This window comes from Tachyglossus aculeatus, chromosome 5, assembly GCF_015852505.1.
Source record: "Tachyglossus aculeatus isolate mTacAcu1 chromosome 5, mTacAcu1.pri, whole genome shotgun sequence".
Taxonomy (NCBI): Eukaryota; Metazoa; Chordata; class Mammalia; order Monotremata; family Tachyglossidae; genus Tachyglossus; species Tachyglossus aculeatus.
The window spans coordinates 41,081,307-41,102,053 of NC_052070.1; the positions used below are offsets into that span (position 1 = coordinate 41,081,307).

The 20,747-nt window shown below is 49.5% G+C and overlaps 1 protein-coding gene across 2 annotated transcripts in view; it reads left to right on the forward strand.

Annotated features, from left to right (window-relative positions):
- Positions 1 to 20,747, forward strand: part of TP73 (tumor protein p73) — a 197,586-nt gene that overhangs the window by 74,029 nt on the left and 102,810 nt on the right. For both annotated transcript variants that reach the window (XM_038746629.1, XM_038746628.1), the window contains exons 2-3: positions 3,527 to 3,622; positions 5,659 to 5,785. In XM_038746629.1, coding sequence (XP_038602557.1) covers positions 3,527 to 3,622; positions 5,659 to 5,785 — 223 coding nt within the window. The remainder of the gene's footprint in view (positions 1 to 3,526; positions 3,623 to 5,658; positions 5,786 to 20,747) is intronic.

The window sequence follows — 20,747 nt, forward strand, 5'->3', positions numbered from 1 at the left end:
AGATGTCATGGGTTCAAATCCCGGCTCTGCCACTTGTCCTCTGTGTGACCTTGGGCAAGTCACTTCACTTCTCTGGGCCTCAGTTCCCTCGTCTGTAAAATGGGTATTGAGACTGTGAGCCCCACATGGGACAACCTGATTACCTTGTATCCCCCCAGCGCTTAGAACAGTGCTTGGCACATAGTAAGTGCTTAACAAATGCCATCATTATTATCATTATTATTATTATTGTACCTCCTCATCACTTCAATGGGCACTTGGGCAGTGCCAGATTGGTTTGGATTATTGTCCAGCCTCAGCCCACCCTAATAATAATAACTGTGGTATTCCCTCAGCGCCTACACGCCAAACACTGTACAAAATACTGGGGTCTGGTCTTATGTCATCGAGTCGTCTCCGATCCATAGCGACATCACGGACACATCACTCCCAGAGCGTCCCACCTCCATCTGCAATCGTTCTGGTAGTGGATCCATAAAGAGTTTTCTTGGTAAAAATATGGATGTGGTTTACCGTTGCCTCCTTCTGCGCAGTCCAAACACTGGAGTAGGTGTAAGCTAATCAATTTGGAAACAGTGCCCATCCCATCTGGGGCTCACAGTCTAAGTAGTCGGAAGAACAGGTATTGAATCTGTATGTTAGAGTTGACTATACCAAGGCACAGAGAACTTAACTGACTTACCCAAGGTCACAAACCAAGCAAGAGGAGGAGCCGGGATTAGAATTTGTGTACCCTGATTCCCAGGCCCAGGCTTTTTCCACTAAGCCACGCTGTTGCTCTCCCACATCAGACCCTGTCTGTGCCTGATGCATGTGGCAAAGGCAGTGCTTCATCCCAGCTGCCCTCTGGGATGTGTGCGGGTGAGTGTGCACATTTGAACTTGGGGAGGTATGTGTGAGTGGGTGTGTGAGAGTCTGCATGTGTGTGTGTGTGTGTGTGTGTGTGTGTGTGTGTGTGTGTGTAGGGAATCTGCACCACTCCCATCTCTCGCTAACCAGTGTTCCCCTACCTCTCTGTCTCCCATCTCATGGGCCGAACTCTGGGCCTCAAGCCAGCATTAAAGAAACAGCTTGGCTCAGTGGAAAAGAGCACGGGCTTTGGAGTCAGAAGTTGTGGGTTCAAATTCCGGCTCCGCCAATTGTCAGCTGTGTGACTTTGGGCAAGTCACTTAATCAATCAATTAATCAATCAATCGTATTTATTGAGCGCTTACTGTGTGCAGAGCACTGTACTAAGTGCTTGGGAAGTACAAGTTGGCAACATATAGAGACAGTCCCTATCCAACAGTGGGCTCACAGTCTAGAAGGGGGAGACAGAGAACAAAACCAAACATATTAACAAAATAAAATAAATAGAACAGATATGTACAAGTAAAATAAATAAATAAATAAATAGAATAATAAATATGTACAAACATATATACATATATACAGGTGCTGTGGAGAAGGGAAGGAGGTAAGATGGGGAGGATGGAGAGGGGGACGAGGGGGAGAGGAAGGAAGGGGCTCAGTCTGGGAAGGCCTCCTGGAGGAGGTGAGCTCTGAGTAGGGAGGAAGAGAGCTAGCTTGGCGGATGGGCAGAGGGAGGGCATTCCAGGCCAGGGGGATGACGTGGGCCGGGGGCCGACGGCGGGACAGGTGAGAACGAGGCCTGACGGTGAGGAGATTAGCGGCAGAGGAGCGGAGGGTGCGGGCTGGGCTGTAGAAGGAGAGAAGGGAGGCGAGGTAGGAGGAGGCGAGGTGATGGACAGCCTTGAAGCCGAGGGAGAGGAGTTTCTGCCTGATCCGCAGATTGATTAATAGCCACTGGAGATTTTTGAGGAGGGGAGTAACATGCCCAGAGTGTTTCTGGACAAAGACAATCCGGGCAGCAGCATGAAGTATGGATTGAAGTGGGGAGAGACACGAGGATGGGAGATCGAAGAGGAGGCTGATGCAGTAGTCCAGACGCGATAGGATGAGAGCTTGAACGAGCAGGGTAGTGGTTTGGATGGAGAGGAAAGAGCGGATCTTGGCAATGTTGCGGAGCTGAGACCGGCAGGTTTTGGTGACGGCTTGGATGTGAGGGGTGAACGAGAGAGCGGAGTCGAGGATGACACCAAGGTTGCGGGCTTGTGAGACGGGAAGGATGGTAGTGCTGTCAACAGTGATGGGAAAGTCAGGGAGAGGGCTGGGTTTGGGAGGGAAGACAAGGAGTTCAGTCTTGGACATGTTGAGTTTTAGGTGGCGGGCAGACATCCAGATGGAGATGTCCTGAAGGCACGAGGACATGCGAGCCTGGAGGGAAGGGGAGAGAGCGGGGGCAGAGATGTAGATCTGGGTGTCATCAGCGTAGAGATGATGGTTGAAGCCGTGGGAGCGAATGAGGTCACCAAGGGAGTGAGTGTAGATCGAGAACAGAAGGGGACCGAGAACTGAATTTAACTTCTCTGGGCCTCAGTTACCTCATCTGTAAAATGGGGATGAGCCCCCCGTGGGACAACCTGATCACCTTGTATCCTCCCCAGCGCTTAGAACAGTGCTTTGCACATAGTAAGTGCTTAACAAATGCCATCATTATTATCATTATTATTATTAGGCCCCGAGCCAGCCCCAGGCCACGTGCCACCCCCTCCCGGAGCGTGCCCCCAGGCCCAGCCTGCAACCCGCCTTGCCCCGGGGACCCAACCAAGAGGCAGCTCGGACAATGCTACCAGACCCCTCCCTTCCTGGGCAGGCTGGGGCTTGCCTGACTTGGCACCGCCACACGGGTGCAGGGCATGGGCAGTGCTAATCCTGGCTCCCCCAGCCACCGGGACGCCCCTCGGGGCCACGGTCCTGCCTGACTTCTGGCCGGACGGTAGGCGGACCTGGTGGCATCAGCTCAGCGTAATGAGCCCCACCGGGCTCAGGTTTCCAGCTTTGAGGCCCACTCGGAGGTAAGGGGTGAGAGCCCTCAAGGCCCACGGCTGACTCCCCTGCTGGACTGGGGCTCCCTGAGAACAGGGCTGTGTCCTCCCTGTCTCCCCTGCTCGACCATTTATTGTTATACTGTACTCTCCCAAGCACAGTGCTATGCACACAGTAAGCACTCAATAAATATGATTGAATGAATGAATGAATGAATGAATGGACTGAGACTCCCTGAAGGCGAGGACTCTGCCTGTTCTCTACCCTGGCCTGCAGGTTTCCATCATCATCATCATCAATCGTATTTATTGAGTGCTTACTGTGTGCAGAGCACTGTACTAAGCGCTTGGGAAGTACAAGTTGGCAACATATAGAGACAGTCCCTACCCAACAGTGGGCTCACAGTCTAAAAGAGTAAGGGTAAGAGCTCTGTTTCCTGAGACACTCAGCCCTGGAAGACTGACTAACTGACTGGCTCTGAGGCCTAGCACTTTGGGGAAGGAGAGACACGGGGCATCCCCCACAAGTGCCGCCACACAGAGAGCACTACCCACCCCCGCCCCAGAGCCCTGTTCTCCCAGAAGGCCTTGCAGGTGAGGGGCAGACAGACTGATGCTGGTGCTTTCTGTTTTGCTAGAGTGATCTACCCTCTGTCGGACTCGCCTTCGGTGAAGATGTCCCAGCCCTCCCCTGCGGACGAAGGAGCCACGTTCGAGCATCTCTGGAGTAGCCTGTAAGTGTCTTCTCTAGATATACCCATCTTCAGCTCACGTGAAAGGATGTACATATAATGGTGCACACAATTATTTATTCTCCTATTTTATCCTGGATGTTCATTGCACTACCTGGCTGATCCTTGTTCTTTTCTTCCTGTTCGCTAGACCCAAAGCTCCCGGTGGACAGAGAATGTGTCTACCGACTCCTTTTGTTATGTTGTATTCTCCCAAACATTTAGTATAGTCCCAGACTGAGCCCCCTTTTTCCTCTCCTCCTCCCCATCCCCCACCTCTGCCCTACCTCTTTCCCCTCCCCATAGCACTTGTATATATTTGTACAGATTTATTACTCTATTTATTTTACTTGTACATATTTACTACTCTATTTATTTTGTTAATGATGTGCATATAGCTATAATTCTATTTATTCTGATGGTTTTGACACCTGTCTACATGTTTTGTTTTGTTGTCTGTCTCCCCCTTCTAGATTGTGAGCCCGTTGTTGAGTAGAGACAATCTCTATATGTTGCCGACTTGTACTTTCCAAACGCTTAGTACAGTGCTCTGCACACAGTAAGTGCTCAATAAATTCGATTGAATGAATGAATAAGGTCCCACTGGGGCCCGCAGTCTAAGTAGAAGGGAGAACAAGTATTGAAACCCCATTTTATCATGAGGGAACTGAGGCACAGAGAAGGTAAGGGGCTTGCCCTAAGTCACATGGCAGGTATGTGGTGAAGCTGGGGTTAGAATCCAGGTCTTCTGACTCTCAGGCCTGGACTCTTTCCTCTAGGTCACACTGCTTCCTTCTCCCTCCTTCCCTCTCAGCTTTCTCTCTCACACTCTTCTTCCCTTCCTCCCTCTCTCCTCTCTCTTTCCTATCTGCTTCTCCAACTTGTTCTCTCTCTGCCTCTCTCTGTCTCTCTCTACCTGTCTTTCCCTCTTTGTCTCTCTGTCTCCCTCTCTCTCTCCCTCAGTCTCTGTGCTTCCCTCTCTCTCTCACCCTCTCTTTCCCTTTCTCTCCCTCTCTCTTCTTCCTTTCCTCCCCACTCTCTGTTTTCTCCCTCTCTCCTCTGTCTTTCCTGTCTGTTTCTCCAACTCTTTCTCTCTCTGCCTCTCTCTTTCTCTCTCTACCTGTCTGTCTTTACCTATTTGTCTCTCTTTGTGTCTCCCTCTCTCTCTCTCACCCTGTTTTTCCCTTTCTCTACCTCTCTCTTCTTCTCTTTCTCTCTCCCTCTCCCATTTTCTTGCTCTTGGTTCACCTGGTCACTCTCACGTGGTCTTGCTCAACTTTCTGCTGCCGCTGTCCTCGCCCTCAGCCATTGCCCATCCAAGCTTCTGTCTGTTGGAAGGCGTGGTGCAGGTGGTGTGAGCCTGCTCATCTAATTGCAAGACCCACTGAGTCCCAGTTCTGGGGACAGCCACTGGGGTTGGGAGGACCTGTCCTTTTCTGGCCTAAAGGAGCTTCCATCCTGAGCATCCTGAGGCCCATTCTTCCATTCCTCCATCCCTCTGGTGTCTATGCCCAGCACCCAGACCTCACATAATAATAAAAATTAAATGTATTTAATAAACGCTTACCTGATTTCCTTTTATATCCCCCAGCTCTTAGTAGAGCTAAGCATAGGACGGATGCAAGATAATTCGTTCATTCATTCATTCAATCGTGCTTATTGAGCACTTACTGTGTGAAGAGCACTGTACTAAGCACTTAGGAAGTACAAGTCGGTAACATATAGAGATGGTCCCTACCCAACAACGTGCTCAACAACAACAGAAATCAGGTAGACACACTCGCTGTCCCACAAAGCAGTGGTTCTAATCCCAGTTTACAGGTGAGGAAACTGAGAGGTTAAGTGACTGTTCCCAGGTCATGCAGCATAGCTGGCGGGGTGCTGAACTGGGACTGAGGGTCGCCTGGCTCTCTATCCCCATCCCTGTGCCCTCCTCTTGCCCTTGTACCCCCAGGATGAGGACCCCAAGGGCCTGAACAGGGCTGGGGCCAGAAAGAATAACTTGTGGGGCTGACAGCAGGCTGTCTGTCTTTCCCCAGCGAACCTGACAGTACCTACTTTGGCCTCCCCCAGTCCAGTCATCACCCGGGGGACGATGAGGAGGGTAACAGGACCCAGCTCAACATGGACGTCTTCCACCTGCGGGGCGTGAACGAGTCCGTCCTGGTGAGTGGGGGTGCGTGGGTGGGCATGTGGTTGTGTGGGATGGACAGCCCCTGCTACCTGGCGTGGAGGGGAGGGAGAACCTCCTTTCTGCCACTGCATGCCCTCAGGGGGATGTTCTTGGGGCTCAGGATGTGGGTCCCTGTCAGGTCCGGGCTGGGATCCTTGGGTGTGTCCTTGCACGCTCAGACACGTAAGTCAGTGGGCCCTATGCTGTAACGAAGGGGGAGCCCCCATGCCTTCCAAAACAAAAATACACTGTATTTGGCTCAAGTATTAACATGCCTCCCAGTAAAAGCCATCGGGAAGATATTTACCCACAGTGCCCACTTACTGGTGATGGGAATTCCCTGCATAAATCACACAGGGAGAGTCAGAAGTGTGGCAAGGGTTGGTGGCTGGTGGCTGGTGGGGTTGGCCGTGATTGTCGCTGGCCAAAGCCAGACCACTGGATGGGGTGGTCAGGGCCGATGGCCGGTGGGGCTGCTGGTCAACTGGGGTGGGGGGGGGCTGTGACAGTTGCAGGTCACATCCGGGCCCCTGGAGGGGTCTTCTGGGCTGGTGGTCAGCGGTGGAGGAGCCATGACCGTGGGTGTTGCAGGCCAGAGCTGGGCCAGTGGAGAGGTGGTCAGGGCTGGTGGCCGGTGGATGGGAGGCCGTGACTGCTGCAGGCCAGAGTGCAAAGGATAGGGCAAGGCAGGATGTGTTCATTTACTAATTTCTTTAGTGCCTGCATTTATAAAGCATATCTACACTCATATTCACTTACTCTTGGATTTATTTCCTATTGATTTTTTTATTCACTTCTGTACAGTATGTGTATCAACTCTTATGTGTATCATCCCTCATGTCCTTTCAACTTATAATTCCATTAGTTCTCCTCTGCTTGCCTTCCCCTTAGCCTGTAAGCCTCCAAGTGTAGGGGTCATGCCTTTTGTTTATTCTGTGGGTTCCCCAAGAGCTAGGATAGTATTCTGGACATAGTAATTAACTAATGGTATGCAGTGAGTATTGACTAAGTGCAGAACACTGTTCACAGTGTATGGGAGAACGCTCCAGAAGCAAAACTCACCCTCAGACTCAAGGAATTTACAAGCTAATGGAGGCATAATTAACACTCAATACATTACTTTGAAAATAGTGGGCATTCAGTACAGTGCTCAGTGCATGGTATATGCTCAGTAGAGTGCTCTGGACACATTGGATGCCCAGGACAGGGTTCTGCCCACAGCAGGTGCTCAAATACGGTGACTTCAATGTGGTTTTAATAATGACAATGAAATTTATTAAGCTCTTACTAAGAGCTGGGGTAGATACAAAGGAAATCAGATCAGATACAGTCTCTGTCCCACAAAGAGTTCACAATCCAAGAAGGAGAGTGACAAATTGTTTGACAAATGAGGGAACTGAGTCACAGAGAGATGAAGTCACGTCCCCAAGGTTACACAGAAGGTCAGTAGTAGATCTGGAGCTAGAACCCAGGACTTCTGTCTCACAGACCCATTCTCTAGGCATTCTGTACAGTGTTTTACGGGCCACAAGCATTCGGTACAGTGCTGTTGATAATGAGGTAGGAAACAAAGGCACCAGGGAGCTGGAGACTGGTTTAAGTATGCTTCCTGAGTGTTAGCTCCTTGTGGGCAGCGGGCTGGTCTTTTCTTTATTCAGTCCTTCCTAAGTATCTAGGACAATGAACTGCTCCAAGTGGAAGCTCAATAAATTTGAGTCCGTTATCAATAATAGAAAAAAATAATAATTTTGGTAACCATTAAACACTTACTACGCATCAAATGCTGAGAACCACACAAGACAATTGTATTGGATGTAATCCCCTTTGCATACAGGGTTCACATTATAAAGTCAGTCAGGCAGTCAGTCAATCACATTTATTGAGCGCTTACTGTGTGCAGAGCACTGCACTAAGCTCTGAGGAGAGTACAACATAACAGTAGTCCAGACACATTCCCTGCCCATGGCGAGCTCACAGTCTGGAGCGGGAGACAGACACTGACATAAATAAATAAAATTACAGATGTGTGCATGAGTTCTGTGGGGCTGGGAAGGAAGATGGATAAAGGGAGTAAGTCAGGGTGACGTAGAAGGGAGTGGGAGAAAAGGAAAAGAGGGCTTAGTCTGGGAAGGCCTCTTGGAAGAGATGTGCCTTTAATAAGGCTTTGAGGAATGGAGAGTAGTTGTCTGTCGGATATGAGGAGGGAGTGTGTTCCAAGCCAGAAGCAGGATGTGGGCAAGAGGTCAGTGGCAAGACAGATGAGATTGAGATACAGTGAGAAGGTTAGCATTAGATGAGCAAAATATGTGGGCTGGGTTGCAGAAGGAGAGTAGCAAGATGAGGTAGGAGCTTGACCATATCTCCATTCCACAGGTTCATGGGTTTGGGGTTTTTTTATGGTATTTATGAAGCACTTACTATGTGTCAAGCACTGTTCTAAGCACAGGACTTTGTATAAGTTTATCAGGTTTGACACAGTGCCTGTTCCAAATGGGGCTCACAGTCTAAGTTAGAAGGAGGAGGATTTAATCCCCATTTTACAGATGAGGGAACTAAGGCCAAGAGAAGTTAAGTGACTTGCCCAAGGTCACACAACAAGCAATTGGCAGAGCCGGCATTAGAACCCAAGCCTTCTGGCTGCCAGGACCGTGCTCTTTCCAGTAGGCCTCGCTGCTTCTCCACTGCATTGCTGGTTGTTAGATGCATTCTTAGCTGCATCATGAGTGCAGTTGGGAGAGAAACGTTAGTTAACCTGGGAGCGCCCACTGCCTTACGTGGCTGAAGAGATATCTTCATTCCAGCAGACTCTTAGAGGGAGATGAAAGATAATAGAGGGGTTTTCGGTTTAATAGGGAGGGATTAGAAGTGCACTCAGATCATAAATAAAACCAATCAATCCATGGTCTTTATTGAGCACTTACTGGGGAGAACTTGGGAGAGCGTGATAGAGTCAGTAGACACAATCCCTGTCCTATAGGAGCTTCTGATCTATGAACAGGAAATGAGAACTATCTTTACGGTCATGTTGGCTTTGAGAAGCAGTATGGCCTAGTGGAAAGAGCATGGGCTTGGGAGTCAGAGGACTTGGGTTCTAATCACAGCTCTGCCACTTGTCTGCTTGTGTGAACTTGGGCAAGTCACTTAATTTCTTGGTGCCTCAGCTACCTCTTCTGTAAAACAGAGATTAAGACTGGGAGCCCTCTGTGGGATGGGGACTGTGTACAGTCCAACAATCTTGTTCCTACCTGATGCTTAGCACAATGCCTGGCACGTAGTAAGTACTTAGCAGTTACCATTAAAAAAAGGAGAGGAATTAACATTGCACAGAGCTGGATACTAAACCTGCTCAGATGACCAGAACTACCTCTAGACTCAAGAAATTAGCATAGTGCCGTGCATTCAGTAACTGATCGCTAATTATCATTACTACAACTACTACTATTACTACTACTGCTACTTCTGGATGGTGTGTAGTAGTCTGGTCGGGATGCAGGATGCTGAAGACCTAGGGTAAATGGGCGGTCAGACCTGGGTGAAGCCAGTCTTCTTGGGGTCAGTGGCCCAGCCCTTCCACTGATCATCCATAGCTGTTCTTTAATGAGTCCAGAAGGGACTCCCGTAGATGGGGAAGATCTATCTGGGCGGATGACTAACTCTGAGAAGACTGATGAGAGTGGTGGACAGGCCCTCCAGCAAAATCTGCACTTCAGGATGGTTTCCAATTTTGTATCTTTCATTCATTCCTTCAATTGTGTTTATTGAGTGCTTACTTTGTGCAGAGCACTGTACTAAGTGCTTGGGAGAATACAACACAACAATAAGCAGACATATTCCCTGCCCACAGGGAGCTTACAGTCTGCAGGGATCTGGGGGCTGAGCATCTGTACTAAGCCAGTCACCCCGATTGTAATTGTTGGGTGACTCTGACTGCCAAGTGCAGGGGTGACCAAGCCACAGCTTGCCCATCCTATGTGGTCCTTCTTCACTTGCCGTGTGGCTCACATACAGCTGCCTCATTTATTATTTTACTGCAGTGGCCATGGCAAGCTGCAATGTGGGCCACCGGTATAAGCCCTTGTGGTAGCTGAGGCCAAGGCTACTCCATCCACCTGGGTCCAGGGCGTCATCAGTGGTATTTATTGAATACTAAAATGTGCAAAGCACCGTACTAAGCACTTGGGAGAATACAATCCAATGGAGCTGGTTGACCCATTTCTTGCTTACAACAGGCTTACAGTCTAGAGCAAAAACTCAAACAAAAACTCCTCACTCTTGGCTTCAAGGCTGTCCATCACCTCGCCCCCTCCTACCTCACCTCCCTTCTCTGCTCCTCCAGCCCAACCCGCACCCTCCACTACTCTGCCACTAACCTCCTCTCTGTACTTCGTTCTCACCTTCTTACCATCGACACCCGGCCCACGTCCTCCCCCTGGCCCGGAATGCCCTCCCTCCACACATCAGCCAAGCTAGCTCTCTTCCTCCCTTCAAAGCCCTACTGAGAGCTCACCTCCTCCAGGAGGCCTTCCCAGACTGAGGCCCCTTTTTCCTCTCCTCCTCTCCATCTCCCCCGCCCTACCTCCTCCCCCCTCCACAGCACTTGTATATATATATATATATATATATATATATATATATATATATATATATATATATATATATATATTTGTACAGATTTATTATTCTATTTATTTTACTTGTACACATTTACTATTCTATTTATTATGATAATCATGTGCATATAGCTTTAATTCTATTTGTTCTGACGATTTTGACATCTGTGTCCATGTTTTGTTTTGTTGTCTGTCTCCCCCTTCTAGACGGTGAGCCTGTTGTTGGGTAGGGACCATCTCTACATGTTGCCAACTTGTACTTCCCAAGTGCTTAGTACAGTACTCTGCATACAGTAAGCACTCAATAAATATGATTGAATGAATGGAGGGGGAGACAGACATTAATAGAAATAAATAATTTATAATACAAAATTTAAAGATATGTGCATAATAATCATAATTCTGGTATTTATTAAGTGCATACTATGTGCCAGGCACCATACTAAGCACTGGGGTGGTACAAGGAAATCAGGTCAGACACAGTCTCTGCCCTGCATAGGGCTCACAGTCTTATCACCCATTTTACAGATGAGGTAACTGAGGCACAGAGAAGTGAAGTGACTTGCCCAAGGCCACACCACAGACCAGTAGAGGAGCCGAGATTAGAACTCATGACCTTCTGACTCCAAACCTGTTCTCTATCCACTACGCCATGCTGCTTCTCATAATAATAACTGTGTTATTTTAAAAGTGCTTACTACAGTTTAGGGTTGCGGGTGAGGTGAATATCAAATGCCCAGAAATAACAGATCCAAGTGCAGAGACGATGTAGAAGGGAGAGGGAGCTGGGATTACAATGTTGGGGTGTAACATCTGGCTCCAGTTGCCCCTTGCTTGCCTCCCCCGATGGTCCACCCTGACTCAGGCTGCCACTGCATCTACTGTCTCCTAATAATAATAATAATCAATCAATCAATCAATCGTATTTATTGAGCGCTTACTGTGTGCAGAGCACTGTACTAAGCGCTTGGGAAGTACAAGTTGGCAACATATAGAGACGGTCCCTACCCAATAATGATGATGATGGTATTTGTTAAGTGCTTACTATGTGCCAAGCACTGTTCTAAGCAACTGGGATAGATACGAGGTGATCAGGTTGTCCCACACGGGGCTCGCAGTCTTCATCCCCATTTTACAGATGAGGTAACTGAAGCCCAGAGAAGTTAAATGACTCGACCAAAGTCACACAGCAGACAAGTGGCGGAGCCAGGATTAGAACCCATGTTCTCTGACTCCCAAGCCCAGGCTCTTTCCATTAAGCCACACTGCTTCTCTAACTGATGGTAGCCTATTCCTAGGTGCTTGATAATTCATTTCATTGTGTCTTTAGAGCCCTACTCTCTCTGTTTGTGGTTTTCTTCCTCCAGCTCTCTTATAGCAGCTGTCTGGGGCTCTCTCCATCTTCCATGCTCAGCAAGAAAGACATTGTTGGTTATGCGTCACTCGGGTAGATCAGCACTCTCGATCTGAATTTCTGTTCTTATTCTTCCATCACAGGCTTTTTTCAGGGTTAGGCTGGGATGCAATGCAGTGTCTGGGGAAGGATTATTTAACAGAACTCTCCATACCAAACCAGTCATTTCGCACGATGTTAGAGTAGAATGGATGTCCAGGAGGGAAAAACCCACCTGGTTTCTCCAATCATCTCTGGCCTGCTGTCAGAGTCAGAATTCTGGGCTGGGTGGACTACAGCTCTGACCCATGAATGGCATTTTGCATGCATTTGACTAAGGTGAAGAGTAATTTGTTTTGGAAGAACAGAAGAGAATTCTGTTTTCATTCACATTTTTTTTTTCACCAGAAACTCCTCTTAGGAGAAGGATAGACTGGTAAAAAAAAAAAATAGGTGAGGGCAAGGTGGTATTAGAAATCATTAGAAGTATTGGAGAAGCAGCGAGTCTTAGTGGAAAGAGCCCGGGCTTGGGAATCAGAGGTCATGGGTTCTAATTCTGGCTCTGCCACTTGTCAGCTATGTGACTTTGTTTTGTTGTCTGTCTCCCCCTTCTAGACTGTGAGCCCATTGTTGGGTAGGGACCATCCCTGTATGTTGCCGACTTGTACTTCTCAAGAACTTAGTACAGTGCTCTGCACACAGTAAGCGCTCAATAAATACGATTGAATGAATGAAGTCACTTAACTTCTCTGGGCTTCAGTTACCTCATCTGTAAAATGGGGATTAAGACTGTGAGCCTCACGTGGGACAACCCGATTACTCGTATCTACCCCAGTGCTTAGAACAGTGCATGGCACATAGTAAGCACTTAACAAATACCATTATTATTATTATTATTATTGTTGTTATTATTATTTTCTTCCCATTTCTGGTTGAATCAGTAAAGTGCTCCCCTGGAGCTGGTAGCCGGGTTTTTGAGCACTGGAGGGTGGGAGCCTGGAGGAGCTGCTCAGTGGCTACAGTGCAGCAGTGTTCCTGGGGCCTGGATGAAGTGCTTAGAAGCTACAGAGTGCTTAGTACAGTGCTCTGCACACAGTAAGGACTCAATAAATACTGATTGATTGATGGACTGATTGATCCAGTGCAGTGAGTTCCAAAGGGACAGTGCAGGGGCATGGAACCCGTCCTTATTGCCAAGTTCACTGCTGGCACGTCACCTTTGGGACATTTAATTTCGGGGGTGCAGTCAGGTGTGCTGAGGATTAGAAACAAACTCATCCCCCTTCCGGCTCCCCTCCACAAATCCTTGCCACCCATTGGGAAGCTGCTGGAGCTGAGTAGCAGCTTCGGCGGGGTGAGGCTGGCAGGAGGCAAAGTGGCATTTCCAGTGAGAGCTGCCAGCCCTCCCTTTCTCTGTCTCTGCCTCTCTCCATCTCTGTCTGTCTGTCTGTCTGTCTCTCTCACATTATCACCGTCATCAAGGCTGATGATTAAGCTTCATCGGCCGGCTAAGTATGGTAGAGTCCTGACCTCCCAAATGGGACAGCCCAAATCAGACCCACAGGAAGAGGTTTTTTCCTCTACCAAGAGAGGAAGGGAAAACAGAGTTACGCACTCTGACACACTCCCCCAGATATGCCCATGATGGAACCCTCCGTTAGAGGCCCCGATGAGCACTGGTCCTGAGGCTTGAGAATCGATACCCTGCCCAAAGAGACTGAGGATGGTGCTGCCATTTTCTGCAGAACCACTTGCACTCTCTCCTTACTGCAGATACTCAAAAGCCTCTGAAGTACTACACTTACACACACCCAAATACACATGCATCTGTGTTTGGGTGAGGGTATATAAGTGTATGGGTGTGTGCGCGTTCATTTAAGTGGAAGTATGAATGTGCATCTATGCAGGTGTATGTTTGTGTAAGTATGGCCATGCACAAATTTCTGTATGTGTGTGTGCATTTGTGTGTGTATATGTGCCTGAATGCATATTTTAGTGTTTAGCGTTTAGTGCCTGTGCATATGCTCAGGCAACATCATAAAACACCATATATTTAAACACCCACAGCCATTTTCCTGCACAAATACACACACACACACACACACACACACACACACACGTGTACTCACACAGGCACCCCCACTACACATACATTTACAAATACACACGCACACAGATTGAGGAATAAACACTCAGTCTTACACACATGAATACACATACCTGCACACACATGTCTACCATTAGCATAAACGCTAAAATATGCATTCAGACACATGTACACACACAAATATACACACACATACAGAAATTTGCGCATGGCCATACTTAAACAAACATACACCTGCATAGATGCACGTGCATACTTCCACTTAACGCGCACACACCCATACACTTATATACCCTCACCCAAACACAGACGCATGTAAATACATATACACATCCTCACACACATATACTGATTTTTCTTCCTTTTAACCTTTCTCTTTTTCCCCAGTGAATTTCACTGGAACAAACAACTCCCGATATGTGGGGAGGGTAAAAAGGAGCAGAGAGCCAGAGAGAGCCCCGGGGAGGCTGAGAGGTTGCGGGCCAAAATAAAGGCAAGCCCCTCCCCTCAATCTGGTTTCTTAAGACATAAATGAAACGCGAGCTGAACCCCTTATGACTTTCATTCAGGTGGGCCTGCCCCTCGCGGTGCCCCACAGTCATTACTGAACTCCCGGGGACGTCCCTCCTGTGTTCCTCCTGAGCGCGGAGGCCCTGACGATCCCCCTCCTTGAGGGCTTCCCTTCCCTCCCAGATTCCCGGTGCCTCTCCCGCCCCGCTCCCTTTCCCTCCTCTCCGGCACACCTTCCCGCCTTTCCGCCTGCCTTTGTCCACCAGCTGAGGCAGGAGGGCTGGAAGGTAGCAGAAGGCTCAGACTGGGGCTCTGGGCTAGCCCCTGCCCCCTCCCCTAGTCCCCCTCCAGGGCTGCAGCTGGCACACTGCTCCTTGTCGCCACGGTAACTTGAGACAGCTGGAGTAGGGATGCTCGGGGCCCTCGCTCTCCCACCATGGCTGCCCCGCCACCCCTCTCCTGCCCTTCTCCCGTGACACCCAGAGCAGCCACAGTGGCTCTTCCTCTTTCTTTGGGTCCCCCTCCCTTCTCCCATCTTGAATTCACAGAGGGCCTTGAGGGATTCCTAAGGTCACCAACCTAGACCAGCCCCCCAAAGGTCACAGTGCCCACTCCCCTACCGGATGGGAGGGGATCCATTCTGTTACCCGGTTCCAGTGGCTTTGGCTTCTCCCGGAACACCCAGACCAGCCACAGCGACTCTTCCTCTTTCCCTGGCTCCCCCTCCTCCTCCCATCTTGAATTCACAAAGGGCCTTGAGGGATGCCAACCTGGATAGGTTCTCCAGAGGTCACCGAGCCCACTCCCCTACCAGGAGGGAGGGCATCCACTCCATTACCTAGTTCCAGTGGCTTTGACTTCTCTGGGAAAGTGATGAATCGCAGGAGGTCACCAGTGGGGTGGAAATGAGTTGGAAGGAAAAGAAACTGGAGTGGCTCTCCTCAAGAGAAGCTCTCCAATCTCTCCTTCAGCAGACCTTCAGGGAGAACTGGGGGTCGGGTGGGAGTTCGGCCAGGGCTGCCCAATCCACCAAAGGCACACTAGATTTTGTCTAGCTTCTTGTTGGGGAAAGTGTCAGGGGAGGGAGGGATCGGACAAGCAAGGCCTGCCCTTTGTCTCCTAGCAATGGGCAGGTGAGGGGACATGGAATGGCCTCCGTTTTGATCTTTTTTTCTTCTGTGGCATCAGCTGTAGGGCTCCCCGGGGACCCAATTCTACTCTTCTCCTGGGGGAGTTTTCCACGAGGTCCGCCTCCCCTGCTGCCCTCCTCCTACCCAGTCCCCTGAGCTTCCAGAATCCTCTGCCCCTCAGAGCACACAGTTGGGGAGGGTCAGGTCAGCATTCTAGCCAAGCCACCCTCCAGCTCGCCATCCAGTTACAGCCCATTCCACCTCAGGGGCTCAGGGGAGTGTCTCCCTTCCCTTCCCCATCTTTCTCCAGATGGGTGTCACAGTTGGGTTTAAGCACCTGCACCCAGCCCCACCTGAGACTTGGGCCTCTTGGGGACAGCTCGGAAAGACACCTGTCGTGCAGAGCGCTGATCTACTAAATCCGGTTCAGGTCCCAGAAATACAAAACTTAGGGGCTGGCAGTGGGTGGCGGGGGTCTCACTACTCACCGTGGCCAGCCCGGCATACAAGGAGATGTCCCAGTGTGATGGCACCCTCAGCCTTCAGCAGGAGTCTGCCACCATTGGGTTTAATTATCGAGTGGGCCTGCTCTCCTCCTCTCTGAGGCCCCCTCCCTCCTTGTCCCCTGTCCCCCACCTCTGCGGGCTGTATGGTTCAGTCCGATACATCATTGGACAAGCCAAGACCTGCCCAGCCCTTTAATGAACAGTCCTGAGGAATAAAGGGGGTGGTTCTGAAGGTTTGTTGTTAGATGCAGCGAGTTGACAGGACGGAGAGAGATGGTAAAAAGCGGGAATGCCAACCACTGGCTCTGGGACGCCTCAGCATCCTCCAGCCCTGCCTCCTCAGTCTCCTGCTAGATCCCTTTTCGGTTCCATCCTGGCCTGACTCCCTCCCTGAATCCCCTGCCCGCTCCCTGTCCCTTCACCTCGACCCCATGACTCCCGGGGCAGGAAACCGCCCCTTTGTGTTTTGCCCTCAAGAAGACTAAAATGCTGTACATTAGCGACCCCATGCAGCCTTTCACTACGGTAGGTGCTGCCCTTTCTTTCTTCCTTCTGGCTGCATCCTGTGGGGAGGTTGGCTTGGGACCCAAGGATGTGGATGGAAATATGGATGGGGATGTGGGCTTGGTTGGGCCAGGTGTCACTAGGTTGGGGGCAGGACCAGGTTACAGGAGGCTGGATTGGGCTAGGCTAGGGTGGGAAGTGTGGAGAGAAAGAGAGAGAGCGAGAGAGAGAGAAGAGACAACATGCTCAGGTGCTGGTTCCGTCTGGTCCAGAGAGGGGGAATCCAAGGAAATGGCTGGAAGTGTATGGTGGGAGAGTAGAACTGATCATCCCTTTCCCTCCCAGTATGACCACATGACATTTTAGGGAGTTTTCAGCTCTGATCAAGTTCCGGGTGGTGTCCAGTGGCCATAGAAGGGGTCATGCGCCCACCCTTCATGGCAGCTCCTTCTCCTGGAGCCCCAGACACCCAGGGTTAGGCATGGGTGGAGGGATAGAAGGAGGCATCAGGCTGCAGGTCAGACACAGCTCCTCCTGGAGAATTCATGTGTTTCTCCAGAGAGCAGGAGGTGGCCTCGCCTCAGTCCACAGGGGCTCCCGGAGAGGGGCCGTGACCAAGGTTTGAGGATTCAGGGAAGATGTCACAGTTCCTTGTCAGCTCTCAGGATCTCTCAGGGAAGTAGGCATGGGCTGGCCTTGGAGACGATGGAGGGGTTGACACACCACTCTGAACCCTTCCGTGGCTTGTCACCACTCCGGGTAGGCTGGAGCCAGGCTGATCCCATTGGAAGAGGCAAGGCGACCACCCAGCAGCTGGGGTCCTCTTGCAATTCCTTTCCCATGCAGAGAGTTAAGGTTTTGGGGATCATGGCTATCCAGGAATTTGACTTTAATTTTCTCTATATGCTCAGCTGCTGATTCCATTGGCGCCTAAGGTACATAGGGTGGCTGTTTGGGCTAGTTTTCTACCACGGCAGTCCGGTTTCCATCTGTGTGTGTCCTGTCCAGAACGGACAAGGCACCAGACACCTCTGTGTCTGCTGCCTTTATTTTCAGCATCCTGCCTCCCTCTGCTTTGACTCCCTCTGCCCCATTTCCCGGCTCAGAAGTGGTACCCGTGTTTCCAGGGACTTGGGTGGGGAATGCAGCAGCTTTGGAGGGAGACGGAGATAAGGTCTGCCCCGGGGCCACACTTGGGAACTAACTCAGCTCCACAAACGGAGTCTGGGTCTCTACAGCACCATTACATTCAGAGGTCAGCCAAGGAGCCCCCCAAATTCTCTAACACCATCAGGGGCTGCTCTAGAGGTCCATGATAAAGAGGAATGGAAAGCATTGAAATCATGCATGGCTGAGACCCAGCCGATCTAGATCTTAGAGCTAAATCTGCTCAGGAGCAGAGGACATGGCCCTTCTCTGAAGATGGTCCAAGACCCCAGATTAGTATGGGCCAGGTACGGTACATATCCTGGGTTACAAATGGGACATTATAAACCCAGCTGGCACGGGGCTGATGTGGAATTTGTTCTTGTCAGAGAGTCAGTCAGTCAAATGTATTGAGAGCTTACTGTGTGCAAAGCACTGTACTAAGCACTTGGAAGAGTACAATGTAACAGACACATTCCCTGCCCACAACAAGCTTACAGGCTAGAGGGGGAGATAATATATTTAATTATATTTAATTATATATTTATTATATTTAATATATTTAATTATATTAATTCATTTAATATAAATGAATACATTTTGGCACTGTAGAGCTGACTCAGCCCTCAGTTTGTTTTGGTCTGCCAGGGTCATCAATGAGAAGCAAGTGAGACCCCACTGTATGATGATGATGGTGATGATGATGGTATTTGTTATGTGCCAAGCACTGTTCTAAGAAAAGCAGCGTGAGAAGCATTGTGGCTCAGTGGGAAGATCAGGGCTCTGGAGTCAGAGGTCATGGGTTCAAATCCTGGGTCTGCCAATTGTCAGCTGTATGACTTTGGGCAAGTCACTTCACTTCTCTGTGCCTCAGTTACCTCATCTGCAAAATGGGGATTAAGACTGTGAGCCCCCCGTGGGACAACCTGATCACCTTGTAACCTCCCCAGTGCTTAGAACAGTGCTTTGCACATAGTAAGTGCTTAATAAACGCCATAAAAAAGTGCTGGGGTAGATACAAGGTCATCATGTTGTCCCATATGGGGCTCATAGTTATAATCCCCATTTTACAGATGAGGTAACTGAAGCACAGAGAAGTTAAGTGACTTGCCTGAAGTCACACAGCTGATAAGTGGCAGAGGCGGGATTAGAACCTATGACATCTGACTCCCAAACCCGGGGTCTTTCCACAAAGCCACGCTGCTTCTCTAGACAACCGCTCCAGATGCTTGAATGTCATGACTGCCTGCTTTCCCAGCACTTAGTACAGTGCTTTGCACATAGTAAGCACTTAACAAATGCCATCATTATTATTTCCCCATTAGACTCTAAGCTCCTTGAGGGGAGGGAACATGTGTCTGGCTTCAGTCGTACTTAGCCAGGTACTTAGTATGGTGCTCCACACTTAGGAGGAGCTCACTCAACCAATCAATTAACCGACTTATTGAGCACTCACTATGTGCAGAGTACTATACTAAGCACTTGGGAGATTACAGTATTACAGTATAATAGACACATTCCCTGTCCACAATGATCTTACAGTCTAGAGCGGGAGACATTCATTAATAAAAAGACATAAATTACAGATATGTACATAAGTGCTGTGGGGTTGGGAGGGGAGGATGAGTAAAGGGAGCAAGTCAGGGTGATGCAGAAGGGAGTGGAAGAAAAGGAAAAGAGGGCTCAGTCAGGAAAGGTCTCTTAAAGAGATGTGCCTTCATTAAGGATTTGAAACTGGGGAGAGTAATTGTCTGTCAGATATGAAGAAGGAGGATGTTCCTGGCAAGAGGCAGGACATGGGCGAGAGGTTGGTGGTGAAATAGATGAGATTGAGGTACGGTGAGTAGGTTGGCATTAGAAGAGTGAAGTGTGCTGGCTGTAAGAGAGCAGCAAGATGAGGTAAGAGGGGGCAAGGTGTTTGCGTGCTTTAAAGCAAAAGGTAGAGTTTCTGTTTGCTGCAGAGATGGATGGACAACCACTGGAAGTTCTTGAGGTCTAGGGAAACATGGACTGAACGTTTTTGTAGAAAAATGATCCGGGCACAGAGTGAAGTATGGACTGGAGTGGGGAGAGACAGGAGGCAGGGAGGTCAACAAGGAAGCTGATATAATAATCAAGGCAGGACAGGGTAAGTGCTTGAATTAACATGGTAGCAGTTTGGATGGGAAGGATATGATACTGAATTGTACTAAACTCCTGGGAGAGAGCAACAAAGCATAATTAGTAGACATGTTTGGTGTAGTGGATAGAGCAGGGGTCTGGGATCCTGAAGGTCATGGGTTCTAATCCCTACTCTTCCATTTGGCTGCTGTGTGACCTTGAGTGAGTCACTTCATGTCTCTGTGCCTCAGTTGCCTCATCTGGAAAATGAGGATTGAGACTGTGAGCCCCATGTGGGACAGGGTCTATGTCCTACCCAATTTGCTTGCATCCACTCCAGCTCTCAGTATAGTGCCTGACACATAGTAAGCATTTAACAAATACAAGAATAATAATAACAATAATAATAATGTTCCCTGCCCACAATGAGCTTATAGTTTAAATACCACTGACGACTTGAGGAATTGATTTCTGCGGTCAGGAAGGCAATGCTAGTCAAATCCCTGGATCTAAAGTGCTGCCTCAGCCCAGACTGGGAAATCCCCGTTGTGATTTCGGGCTCTGCCAGTTTCCAACTGAACCCATTGCTCCAGACATACGTTCTGAATGCTTAATCATCCTCTAGAGGGGCTGGCCAGTAAGGAATGTAGGGATTTCCCAGAGGCACGGGGGAGCATCACCTCCAACCCCCTGGCCTTTGGATGTGGGAGTCATGGCTGTGGGATGCCAAATGTGAGGTAGACTAGTGACAAGGAGAAAGGGTCTCCACCCCAGCAGTTGTGCCACAGGGAAAACCATCTCACCCAAAGGGAAAAGGAGTTGGTAAGGGCCTGGCATATGGACGGAGGGGACCATGGAGGGACAGAGGAACAGAAAGTCATTCTTCATGCTGAACTGGTCTCCTGGCAGGGTCTCTCACAGCAGTCATCCCGAAGACTGGCAAGAGGCC